We start from the raw sequence: 13,407 nt of genomic DNA, 5'->3' as shown, positions 1-13,407 counted from the left end.
TGCGATAAAGATAAAAACAACAATAATAAATACTTGAGACAATCTTGCAATGGGATCACACCAGCTGCAATGTACTCAGTAGTCTGATAACACCCATCTTCAAACTCAGCCTTCATTTTGATCAACACTACACACCTGAGAAGTTTCATCCAGGTGAATGTGGGTCAGGGGTGTAAAGTATGAGAGGGCCGTCCCCCTAACTTTGGTCCCCTTGCTCACACCGCCCATCTTCAATAATACAGAAATAGATATGTAAGTAAATGAATAAATTACATATGAACAAATTAAAAACTAAAACACCAAATTAAATAAGATGGTAATTCATACAATGTAAATAAATACAGAGGTAAATTAAAACAGAAATATCAATTCACATCACATTTTCTAAATAATTTATGGCTTTTTGATATTAATTTTGGTGCATTTAATTTCATATTTTAATTTAATCATTTATTGAGCCATTTATTTATTTATTTTTGATTTTGGCAGTTTCAGTCCTCCATACAAATCCAACAGTAGTTAAAATGAGCTCAACCTTAAACATCTACAGCAGTAATATTAATCCAAAAACATCTGATAAGGAACATTTTACTGCACAATGAGTACACACAATACTTCAAATACTAACTTTACATAAGGTTTTGAATGCAGGATTTTTACTTGTGGTGGAGTACTTTCACAGTGTGGTATCAACACTTTACAGGATCTGAATACTGATTGAATTTGTGAGATTAACAGTCAAACAGAGAACACAGATATACAAGACTGAAGCCTGAAGGCCATCAGGGGGGAGGCGGGCGAGAGGAGAACCGGCCTCTTCAGGGTTATTTTTGGAGGGGAGGACGACGAGAGGTGGCTGTATTTGGAAAAGGAGGTGGAGGTTGGAGGTGGAGAGAAGAGTCTGCTTTAGGCTGAAGGAGGTGTGGTCGTGTTGTAGATGGAGGGGGAGATGAATCGTACGTCACGGCGTCGGTCAGGACCCTGATTCCCCTCTGATGCTGAGACACACACACACACACACACACAGCAGTCTGGCAGACTGACAGAGGACAGAGGGACAAAGCAAAAAGAAACCTGTGAGAAAACAACAAGGAAAGTTAAAAGAGAGTCGTAAGAGAGAAGCTGAAAGGAAAACGAAGGGAAGAAGAGCAGGAACAAGGAGGGAGAAAGAGGTAAAATATCTCATTTGACCAGATTACAGCTGGTTGAGTCAAGACGTAAAGGAGCTGAGGCACCTTTGTGTCTTAAAATCTGCTGTTACTAACCTTTAAAGTTGATACAAATGAAAACTGTTACAGTCTGTCATGTACAACTTTGAGGTACTTTAGTTGAGTGCTTCCGTATAATCAGAGGTGGCAAAAGTACACCCGTTCTTTACTCAGGTAGAAGTACTGATATTTAAAAAAGTAGAAGTACTGATTCATCTTCTTTACTCAAGTAAAAGTAATAAAGTACAGGCTCTGAAATGTACTCAAAGTATCAAAGTAAAAAGTCTCCCTCTGAGGGACATTACAGTGCAAAGCTAACTGAAGCTCACGTCATATTAATATAATTCAAAGACTATTAAACTTAAAGGTAGAGTCAGCAGGATTTGTCCCAGCTGCTCCTAAACGCACCACAAAGATAATTGATTGCTGAGTCTCAGTCCCAGGACGTCAAATTTGGGTTGGTGAAGCGTCATAAATAATCGATAACTCCCCTCGAACACATTAAAACCGAGCAAGTAACGAGCCTGTTTTACAAATCTAAGGATTAGAAAGTTCAGATAATTGTGTTAAAATATGATGAAGAAAAGTAAAAAGTTGTCAGGAAAAGAAATACTCAAGTACAGATACCAGAAAAATCTATTCAAGTGCAGTCAGAAAGTACTTGTACGTCGTTACCTCCCACCTTCCGCATATAATGGTACCTTGCTGCATTTCAGACAGAAATATTGTACTTTTTACTGCACTTGTCTGTTAATGTTTCAGTAATAATATTCAAATCAACATGTATTTATACCTGAGACATGGAGTCAAAACAAAACAAAGAAAAGGGGAGACAAAAAATTGAATGTAAAATAATGTAGTTAAAGGTCCAAAAGCTCCAAAACTGTGCAATTATGTCAGAATATATGATAGATAAAATAATTACACGTAAAATAGAAATACAGTTTTGTGAAACGGCTGCAATTAAAATAATAAAATGTTAAACAACAACATGTGTATGATACTATAAGTCTCTGAAAACGATACTTTAAGTGCATGTGAGACTTTTACTTGTAACACAGTATTTTTACGTGAGTACTTCGATCCGTCTGATGACATCATCGTCTTAACTAGTGATACTTCTGTTTCACTGCTGAGTGGAAACAATGCGAAGCCAGTTGCTGGTGGGATGTTACACTGCAGGGGGGTGTTCGTCCTTCGCCATCCAATCCTTAGCTGTTAAACACACACACACACACACACAAAATACACACAAGCGCATACATGTAGTGATGGTCAGCAGCTATAAATACACTCATGAGATACGCAGAGGAATTCGGCTGTAGCTACAGAGTGATGGGAGGGGCACACAGGGTGATGTTTGCTGTGTATCAACACTATTAGCACATAAATCAGCTATAATTCATATTTTTAATTTAAAGGAACAGTTCACCCAAAAATGAAAATTATTATCAATCATTATCTCGGCACCCTCACGCTGATGGAAAGTCAGGTGACGGTTCGTAGTCCACGAAACATTTCTGGAGCTTCACAGCAAAACAGCGTTGCAGCACAAGTCCCCATCTACTTCAGTTGTTTAGGAGAATGCTGTATGTTTTAGCATCTTTTAGCCTGTTGTTTTGGAAACTTTACTGTTTTGGTTCACTCTCACTGCTCTCATAGCGTCACTTTCAGACACAGCAGGCAAGAAAATGTTTTTAAGAATTCACTGTACACGACCCGCTCAGCAACAAACAGCAGACAGACACAGTTAGCGACTAGCTAGTGAACACTGTGATGCATTTAGCAGCTAAAAAAGGCGGGATTAGTCCCTCATGAGTTCGTCAAAGTCAGTTAAAAGAGAGTGAATATTGTACTTATGTTTATTACGTCATGTAGAACAAGGAAAAAGCTATAACTCACTCATCAGCATCCTCCAAATTACGCTTAAAGTCCGCTATGTTACAACTTACTTACAGAAATGCTAGCAGTTGCAGCCCACTCTGCTAACATTAGCGAACAATCTCCATCATAAACTACAGCCAAACCTCAGACACTCAGAAATAGAAACATGAGAATGTGTTTGTTCAGTTCTCCGATGTGAAAGCCACCAGTTATGTCATTTATGTTGGAAGGACAGTGTTGTTGTGCAGGATCTGATCCCAGAGCTTTGATTTATGTTACTTGACAAACGTGAGCTTCTTTGCAAAGCTCGAAACACTTGGAGCAGATTCACACTGAGGTCGGTGTCTAAAAATAAAATGCCAGGACTTGAAGCAGGGCCCCAAGTGCTTAGATTACCACCGTATCTTCCTCTGCTGTCACACTAAAACAGTTTATCTTCCTATTTGAAGTGACACATGACCACAAATGAATACTGTGAATTTAAACATTAATCTACCATTAAAAACAAAAGAAAGGTTAGCTTGGTTGCAGTCGGAATAAGTTAAAGCTGCAAATAAACGTCTGCTCGTAATCAAGAAGCTGCTCGATGTTTCACTGCAGCACACGTGTTGTGATCGCGTCCGTGTCGAGACGCTGGCGAGGATTCAAGCTCAGCTCAGTTTCTGTCCAGCTGGACGGTCACATGAACATCTTTCAGAGTCATTAATTACACCGTATGGATCCATGTGTTGTGGTCTAAAGGATCGCAGAGGCCTGTAAATGTTTTAGCTATTGTAGATTTTGATCTGAAATCTGTCCGAATCATTTGAGTCTCTGATAATCATCACTTTAATATTTGTATTTATTCTCATCCAGCTGTTTGTTTGGATCTGGGTCGACAGACAGAGATCTGACCTGTGTCCGGTTACATTTTTTAAAATATGCAACGTTTCTCAGTTGAGAATAACATATAATGTAGTTCATGACATAGATAATGTGCATAACACTTTAATTTACAAGTCTGTTTCCTTAAAATTTAGTTATTTAGTCCTTAATTGTGTGGCATTTTTTACCACGTCTAATTTACTATTATTTTTAGGAGTTATTAGTGACACTTTATAGTAATCATTGTTAGGCAATTAAAGATAGATAATTGTTATTTTACTGTTAACAAACAATGAAATGCTTTATAAACCATGTTAACAGTGAAATAACTATCAGCCAAAGTTGAATTAATTCACCGTTTTTCAGTGATGCTTTTTAAAAAGCGTTTTTTTATGTTAATGTATAAAATGCAGAAGACGACGGCGTATCCTTTGCATTCAATCAATAAGTGAAATGATTCAATTGTGAGCGTACCACCGTGTTTCGTTGGTTGACAATGAGGCGTTGTGCTGTTGTCTTGGTGGTGGAGGTCGTGGTGGTGAGGTCTGGTTCCCAGTATGGTGGGTGACAGAGCAGCTGCTCCCTGCACCGACCTTGGTCTTAGATATTTCTGTAGGCTGAACTCTGCAGAGCAAAGATTATTTACAAGCCAACAAGAGGCGGTGCAGAGGCTGTGATTTTACGGTATACTTCTACACAGTCAGGCGAATATCGTGCTTTTTTTCTCCACATTTATAACAGCTGTAGCAGAAACATATGAAAATCTTATGATGTCCAACACATTGTTAAAGGAGCCCCGTGGATCTTCTGCGTTGTGTTCGAAGCCGCTCGTTAGTTTATGTTGGCGGACTCCATTTCTGAACTAACGTTAGCGGAGCGGAGAGAGGTGTGACCTGTGACCTGAGTCCTTCACAAAGAAATCCAGAGTCCAGCAGCTTTAAACAACTTGTACAGCTTGAACAGTCAACGAAAGAGACGGGGAAGGTCACATCACGTTACAACCAGCTCACATATGGCCAGTAAAAAAGTGATTAATGCATGTAAATGACAAAAAACTGTAAAAAAGAGCCGCTTTAAAGATTGAAAATGCAATAGATTGATTGTATTTGTTATTAGCCCCTCTCATCCTCTCAGATTGTCCTCAAGTACAGATTTACAGGCTCATTAAGGGTGTTTACCTCGAGCATGCTGCAAATTGGTGGAATCACCATCTTCTCATCATCTCAACAAAACCGGGAGATTTGCTGGAGTAATGACACTCTGCTGACAAAAAACAAACAAACTTAATTAAAATCATTAAATCAAAGATAGTACATGCAGTGATATTGACATGACTGAAGTAGCATTGCACATAATGTTGGAAATTTAGCATTGCAAATGATTTTGAAGAGTGAAAAGTAATATTCCACATTGTATTGATATTATAGTTCCTGATGTTTTAACGCTTCCCGCATGATAGTGATATTTATCTGAACTAAAATCAATACAAGTGTCTGTATTGTCTATAAATTGGTAAAATGAAATGTGCTGAAGTTGTGGGAAGAATATTGAGTATCTGTCACCGTGTTGTTTTTGGATTTTCGATAGCGTTTTTGTCATCATCCTGCCCCTCCTGTCTGAAATCATCACCTACCCTCATGTTTAATTTAATGTGATCATCAGACTGAGGGGTCACACTCACAGAAACTCTCGCTGCTTACAAAAAAACACAAACTAAACTGTAGATTACAGTCTTCATGCTGCAGTATCTCCTCTCCTCAGTTAATTTGTGGTGTAATGAGAGCCTACAGCGTTCAGGACGTCGCCGTTTCAACTGTTTAAGGGCGATTGCAACATCCCAAATAGCCTCTGTGGTCTGTAACTGTGAGCCCCTCATATGACACCGACAACAGCTGCTGCTGCGTCCTGTACGATCCCATCTCCTTCCCCCGGTCGGTCCATGTGTGGAGCCTGATGACCAGCGAGCCAAGAGAGGCTATTTAAGAAGAGCCAAGTTCAGACACAGATCGACAGAGGAGGGGTAGGAGGAGATGTATGCATGTGTGGGGTAGTGGGATTACTTTTGAGTCCCAACCTGACACAGAGGGTCTCTGCGATGGGTTCAGGTGAACAACAACAACCTGTGAGCCAGGAACAAAGGTCATCGTCTCCTGATGCTGTTTACTAGCAGATGTCCCTACTCTTCGCTATTATCTCTGTAGCTCACCATTTTAGATACATGCTAAAAAGTAGTTTAGCAGTAAGCATTATCCCGCAACTGTCCCACAACAAAAGCTAAGTGTTTCTGCAAAACCACAGCTGTATGTTTCTTCATGTTGCTACTCTACGTTTGTTTAGGCCAAAACATTTTAGTCCTCTCTCGTCACAACGCTCTGCTTATGACCTGGTTAGATTTGGGTACAAAAACCACTTGGTTTGGGTCAGGGAACCATCATGGTTTGGCTGTTCTGGTCATCTTACTTCCGGGTTTTAGGACTCTATTGAGAAATACCCCTCGTATGCCCCCTTAATTTAACTCCACACACACTATTTATATAGTTTGTTTATGTCAGATACTCTCTCCTCTCTATATCAGCATTAAAATGTGATCCCAACACTCTCTGTTACAGTCCTCGCTGCGCCGATCTGCTGCAGTCAGCAGAGCGCGGCTCATTACGATCGTGAATAAGATTCCCCGGTCGCTTTATGCTTGAAATGCATAATGTGTGAATGACGGGGGGCCCCTGTAAACCACAAACCCGACCCTGAGCTTCATTTCTGGTCGGCCTCGCAAAAAAGGACATTTGCACCTGTCAATCACACCGCTGTTGGCTCATAGAGACAGTTTGTAGGTGATCCTCAGTGGGATTAAGAGAAGGCGTCAGCCCTCTGTCTGTTTGTTGTTGTCTTGTTTGATGTTCAGAGATTAGCAGAGCAATGTGCATCTGTCAGAGGGTTTGTTGTGTCCTCCAGTGACCATGAAAACAATACTGTGATTTAAAGTTTGGAAACTCCTTGCCTGGGTGTGTTTCAGCTGTTTATCGGGGACACACTGGGTTACCTTTGTACAGATTGTGTCCTCAATTGCGAATAACACACTTGTCCTCTTCTTTTTTCAGGTGCTGTGTGCTGTGTTGAAGTGAAACCACCCACAAAATCCCCAAAAATCCCAAACCCCACCCAGTATTCTTCAGAGGAAGGCGATACAAAGCCACAACATCGAGCCAAAAACAAAACGCTAGTCTTTTGTCTGTAAAGGAAGTCAGCACTTTGCACTTTTCATTTCAATTTCATTGATCAGCCGGATTTTTAGAAAGTGAACTAGTGTCCCTGTCTGTCAAGAAGTCAGCTCAGTGAGCCCTACTTACTGTAGGAAACCATTTTTAACAAACTAAGGCTAAAACCTTACAACAGTCCAACGATGGCCCCCAAGAAGAAGGCCTCCCGTCAGAAGAAGCCTGCGATGGAAACCATCACTCAGGAGGCCATAGAGACCCCCCTGGTCCAGATGAAGGTGGAGAGCCGTGGTGACGGTGTGGTGGTGATGGAGAGTGGGGTGAGGAAGATCGAGCAGATGGCGGCGCTGGACATCGCTCAGCTGAACAGCCTCAACCTGCCGCTGCCACCGCCGGTCATCAAGCCCGGAGAGAGAGGCCTCGGCCTGGGCAGCGAGCTGACACGACCCCTGCATGGAAACGCCCTGCTGGAGGAGCTCAGCAAGATGCGGCAGGAGAAGTACGTCACGTTCTGATTGTAATTTCATTGTGTCGTAATCAATACTTTACAATTCTTATATGCAATGGTTAAGGTACAGTACAACTACAGTATGATCCAATTTTAATAGAATACAATTACAATATGTAAATAAATAAATAATAAATAAGTAAAACACACAAAACTCTGGCACTTACAGAAACGTAGTCTTCCAATTTATTGTACCCCAAAAAAAGCGGGCTATATACTTAAAATTGTCTCAACTTGTGTGTCCGCCTGCTCTTCCTCTCAGGTTTCTGACTGACCTGGAGTTGGCCTGTAAGACAAAAGCCTTTGACGTCCACAAGCTGGTCATCTCCTCAGTCAGTCAGTACTTCAGAGAGATTCTGGCCAAAGACCCGGGCATGAAGCGTCTGGAGCTGCCCTCGCTCTCACCTCTAGGTACACCGTTCAACTGTATATTTAACAATTACATTTATGTTCAGCTAACATTTGAGCGCTGAATAAACGTCTGTCTCGCTCTCGTCCCCTCTGTCTGCAGGCCTGGCCAACGTCATCACCTTCGCCTACCTGGGTCGCGTCCACATGTCCCTCTACACCATCGGATGCACCGCCTCTGCCGCCGCCACCCTGCAGATCCCTCAGCTCCTCAAGATGTGCATGGACTTCCTGTTGGCCGAGCTCAACGTGCAGACCTGCGTCTACATCTGGAACATCGCTGCCGCCTACGGCCTGCTGCCCGTGTGCGACGCCGCCCGCCGCTTCGTCCTGGAGAACTTTGTGCAGTTCGCCGACACGCCGCTGTTCACCCAGCTGACCCTGGAGCAGATCTGTGCCTTCCTGCAGGACGACACGCTGCTGTTGCCTTCAGAGGTCACCGCCTTCCAGGTCAGAGGTCAAACTCAAGGTTTAAATTTAGGTTGATGAGCTGTCAGCTTCTGAATTACTTTTCCGTCAATCCAAATTCAACTCAAAAGATTCTAGCGATCAGTTACTGAGTACACAACACTCCTCGCTGAGGAGACCAGCCAGGTCTTCTAGGAGGCGACCGCTGCCTCCAGGATTAACTCGTCGACCCTCTGGACATTCCTGCTATTTTCATCCGGGCCTAAAAACAGACCTCAGACCAGCTGCCGAGAGCAAAACACAGTTCCATGTATCAAAGTTATTCGCATGCAGGTCGACTGTGATCAGAAACCACCAAGTGGAACTTACTGTACGTAAAAGTTTATTAATATACAACTCCATTACAGAGCCTAAATAGACGAGCAGCTGTAGGGAAGCAGTGATAGTTGTATTTATAAACTGGACCACATGTGAGTCTGTCAGGGCCCGACTTCAGAACATGAATATACTGAGATACGCTGTAAAATATGTGATACAAAGACAATCATAAAACATCACGTTACATTTTGTCCTCCTCACTGGGATCGTTTCTGTCCTCCAGCTGGCCATGAGGTGGCTCGACTTCGACGCCTCTCGTCAGGCTCACGCCGCAGAGCTCCTGTCTCACATCCGCTTCGAGACGATCCCGGCCAGCGAGCTGGTGAGTCAGATCCAGCCGGTGCCCCGCATGATGATGGACCCGCAGTGTCACCGCCTCCTGGTGGACGCGATGAACTACCACCTGCTGCCCTACCAGCAGAACACACTGCAGTCCCGTCGCACGCAGGTTCGCGCCAGTCAGCAGACTCTGCTCACCATCGGAGGTCGACCATCACTCACTGAGAGAGCTCTCAGCCGCGAGGTCAGTGCTCTGTGTATCTTTATTCACTACAAGAAACTCAAGGAAACCCCTCGCTGACCTTTGACCTCGGGGCACAGGTGCTGTGGAGGGACCCTCGTGAAGGAGGCGCCTCATGGCGTCACCAGACCCAGCTGCCGGCGAAGAGTTTCAACCAGTGTGTGGCCGTGATGGACGGCTTCCTGTACGTGGCCGGAGGAGAGGACCAGAACGATGCCCGCAACCAGGCCAAACACGCCGTCAGCACCCTCAGCAGGTACGAGGACAGGAAGGGTCAGATCTTACCTGTTAGAATATATAAATAAAAATATATTGTTTTCTAGTACTTGTCAGGTTTTCGGGGAGCTGCATGAGAAGTTAAAGTTTACAGAACCTTTAGTTAACCGTTCAGGAGGCCACGTTACCCAGAGTCACTTGAGGTTGGTGCTGGTTGGCGACCGGGCCCTGGATGAACCCCTCTAAACATGACTCTCCCTCTGCCCTTTGCCTCCACCAGATACGACCCTCGCTTCAACACCTGGCTCCACCTGGCCAGCATGCGTCAGCGCCGCACCCACTTCTCTCTGGCAGCCAGCGGCGGCCGCCTGTTCGCCATTGGCGGACGCAACGTGGAGGGTCTGCTGGCCACCACCGAGAGCTACCTGCCCTCCTCCAACACCTGGCAGATGCGTGCGCCCATGGAGGTGCCCCGCTGCTGCCACTCCAGCGCCACCCTGCCCTCTGGAGACATCCTGGTGACCGGAGGGTACATCAACTGCGCCTACTCCCGCTCTGTGGCGTGCTACAAGGTGGAGAGCGACACCTGGATGGAGACCACCTCCCTGGAGACACCTCGCGGATGGCATTGCTCCGCCACCCTCGGAGGGAAGGTGTATGTGGTTGGTGGAAGCCAGCTGGGGCCTAGAGGTGAGCGGGTGGATGTCCTCTCCGTGGAGGTCTTCTCTCCAGAGAGCAACACGTGGAGCCGAGCCGCCCCTCTGCCGCTCGGCGTGAGCACCGCCGGTCTGTCCCCGCTGGGGGAGAAGCTGTTCCTCCTGGGGGGCTGGAACGAGGCGGAGAAGCGCTACAAGGCAGCCGTCCAGAAGTACGACCCGGCCAAAGACAGCTGGTCCAGGGCGGAGGATCTGCCCGAGCCCACGGTGGGAGTGTCCTGCTGCACCCTGACCCTTCCGCCTCGCCACGCGCCACGTCGGCAGCAGCACCGCAACACCCCCGCCAACGAGGAGCAGCAGCAGAAGAACCGGAGCAGAGAGAGCAGTGTGGCCCCTTCACAAATCATCACAGCATAGAGGCGAGGAGAACAGACTCGAGGAGAGGTTTAACCTCTGGAGAACATCTGGATCATAACTGCTCTTTTTTCTGTTTCTGAAACTTACAGTCTGTAAATAATTACTCAAAGAATTTTACACAGAGATAAAACGGTACCGTCAAGTTTTTCCTCATAGAACTAAACTAAACTAAAATATATTTAATTGAAAACAAATCAAAAATAAAAATACTTATTTAGAAATAAGAAAATTAGAGATTTTGTTTAGCTGAAGCATTGGTCCTCAATCCTTCCAGACGTGATTTTAGGATTACTAAAAAACATATTTACTCGACGTCTGACCTCCACAAGAGAAAGATTACAATTAGACAGTTCAGTAAAAAGTACCCAGAAGTCATACTGAGTAAAAAGTTTTAGGTATTTGATATTAAATGTACTTGATTTTGGCTCTGATGCAGCAGGTAATCTGCAAAGTAACTAGTAACTTAAGTTATCAAATAAATGTAGTGGAGTTGTAGTTTGAAGTAGCAGAAAATGGAATTGCTCAAGTACAAGTACCTCAAAATTGTTCTTAAGTACAGTATTTGAGTAAATGTACTTAGTTACATCAGTGAAATTCGATGCTAATTTAAAATACGATCCAGATACAAAACGATGGAAGTGTGCTGGTTTTGCAAGAAATGAGAGAGCTTGCAATGATCCAAAGTGACCTCAGGAGGTTTTACACTGATGGAAACAGGAGTAAAGGTGGATGAGGGGCAGGTGGAGGTAGAGAGGTGATGGAGGAAGAGGAGGAGGAGGAGGACAAGGGAAGATGGAGAGACGGGAACAGAGACGGGTCTGGGTTGGAACAAAGCGTCACTGTGAATCCACTGGCAGTTTGTGTACAAAGATGTATCTAGGCAGAGTGTGTGATGTCCAACTGTGAAAACAAAAGTGTGAATGTGACGAGTGAATGACAGGAGCGTGTGGCCGCGACAGGAAATGAGCCAATTCTGACACAAAAACTGCAAAAAATCATCGATTTTCTCACTTGAAATATTCTCATGAGGATAGAAGATAGAAGCAGGCCGGCAATAAACAAAACTGTTTATTGTTTTTATTTATTTGATGGATATCTGACAGGAGCAGTGTAGCTTAACTAAATGAAAATATAGATGTAGTACTTACGAATAAAGATTTTATAAGTGCAACGGAGCGGGAAGAGGATTAAGATGTGAACACAAGAGGAAGGCAGCGTGAACTCGACAACACAGGTGAGATTCAAAAGGAAGTAAATGGAAAATAACTTTAAAAATGTAATCGTTTATAGGATCTTTGATTTTATATTAAGGTCCTTGAAATAAGCATTAGTTACTGAAGCCCTTTTAAGATGCTGCATTCAGGATTTATTAACCTTAATAAGGCACTTTTTTCACTTTAGATCTGGTGGCTGCAAAAACGTTTAAAAAACTAACAAAAAATATCAAAATAATGTGATGTGTATTGTGTTGCAGAGATATCTACTGAAGTTAGCATGCTAACCAGCTAGGCCAACCCAGTCGAGAGCTCCTGTGCCAACACCCCCCCCAGTCCGAACTGCTAGCTGCACGGCTAACTGAGCTAACTAGCTAAAGGCAGCTAAATGTAGCAGCAGTTAGCGGGTACTGTGGTGATATGCCGCTCCTGTTTGTTTGTTTGGAGTATGAATTTGACAGGTGGCCGATTCTTGCATGCTGCACCTTTAATAAGCAACATAAAAACTTAAAGGTTTAACAAAGACATCAGTGAATTAAATGTATTAAATGTGTTCGTATTTGTATCATAACAAGTTTAAAAACTCGTAAACTGCTTTTAAATGTTTATAATGCTATTTTTAACACTAATATGGCGTTATTTATGTTAACATGCATCTTATACGGGCTTAAAAGGGCCTTATTACAAATTAACTAATGCTTTCAAGGATCGTGAAACTAGAAACTATGAACTTTACCAAAAAAACAAGGAAGACTGATTAAAAAAACGATATAAAATATTTAAAAAATGTATAAAAAACTGAAAAATGTAACAAAAAAAGACAACATATGGGTAGAAATGTGTGACAATTTCTTACTCCTTCACCTGTGTTTGTGTAAAACAACATTCACCTTCTTCTGAGGTCTAATTTTTACTGAAACGAAGACAAACTACCAACTGAAGAACCGGTGAGACTCCAGCAATTGGAAAATACTGCCGACAGCTGTGGAGCACATTTAGAGTTAATGATAGTTTATCAAGAGATACAATGAGGCTAATCTGACTCATTCGATCGGCTGAATCCCTCTGTATTTGTCTCCTTCTTGGCACTGGATGAGCTCTGTGCTGGTTGGTTTCTGTGGGGTTTCACTGAATAAACGCCAAACTGATCAAAAACATGTCGACTCTTGAGTTTTATTTCCTTTTTATGGAGACTGAGCTGCTGGGAAATGTCTGTCTGCTCTGTGTGATGGGTTTTTAATCACAGAAGGATTATCATTTCCACGTGTGGAAAAAAACATGACACATGAACTTGTTTACATGTGAAAGTAAATATCCTTTCCACCCCTGCTCAGATGTCAGGTCACCCCACAGAGAAGGGAATAAAAAAACTCTTTGCAGGTTTGTTTGCAGTTATCTTTAGTCATTTCACATCAGTTCTTGTTGGGCTCAATAAACTGTCTCTTGGAGCAGAGCCTGAATCTTTAAAAAGGGAGATGATTCAGTTACAGAGGACTGTCTGTAAATAGCAG

General features: G+C 43.3%; 1 protein-coding gene across 1 annotated transcript; it reads left to right on the top strand.

Annotated features, from left to right (window-relative positions):
* Positions 1-1,013: 1,013 nt before the first annotated feature.
* On the top strand, positions 1,014-13,051 carry klhl43 (kelch-like family member 43). Its single transcript, XM_073483826.1, has 7 exons — positions 1,014-1,172; positions 7,055-7,670; positions 7,942-8,090; positions 8,191-8,537; positions 9,097-9,396; positions 9,474-9,649; positions 9,890-13,051. Exons 2-7 carry the CDS (start codon positions 7,357-7,359, stop codon positions 10,680-10,682), a joined length of 2,079 nt encoding a protein of 692 aa, XP_073339927.1. The 5' UTR covers positions 1,014-1,172; positions 7,055-7,356; the 3' UTR covers positions 10,683-13,051.
* Positions 13,052-13,407: the final 356 nt, after the last annotated feature.

This window comes from Pagrus major, chromosome 16 (assembly GCF_040436345.1).
Source record: "Pagrus major chromosome 16, Pma_NU_1.0".
NCBI classification, from domain to species: Eukaryota; Metazoa; Chordata; class Actinopteri; order Spariformes; family Sparidae; genus Pagrus; species Pagrus major.
The sequence above is the reverse complement of the archived record's forward strand: the minus strand, read 5'-3'. Positions and strand labels throughout refer to the sequence as shown.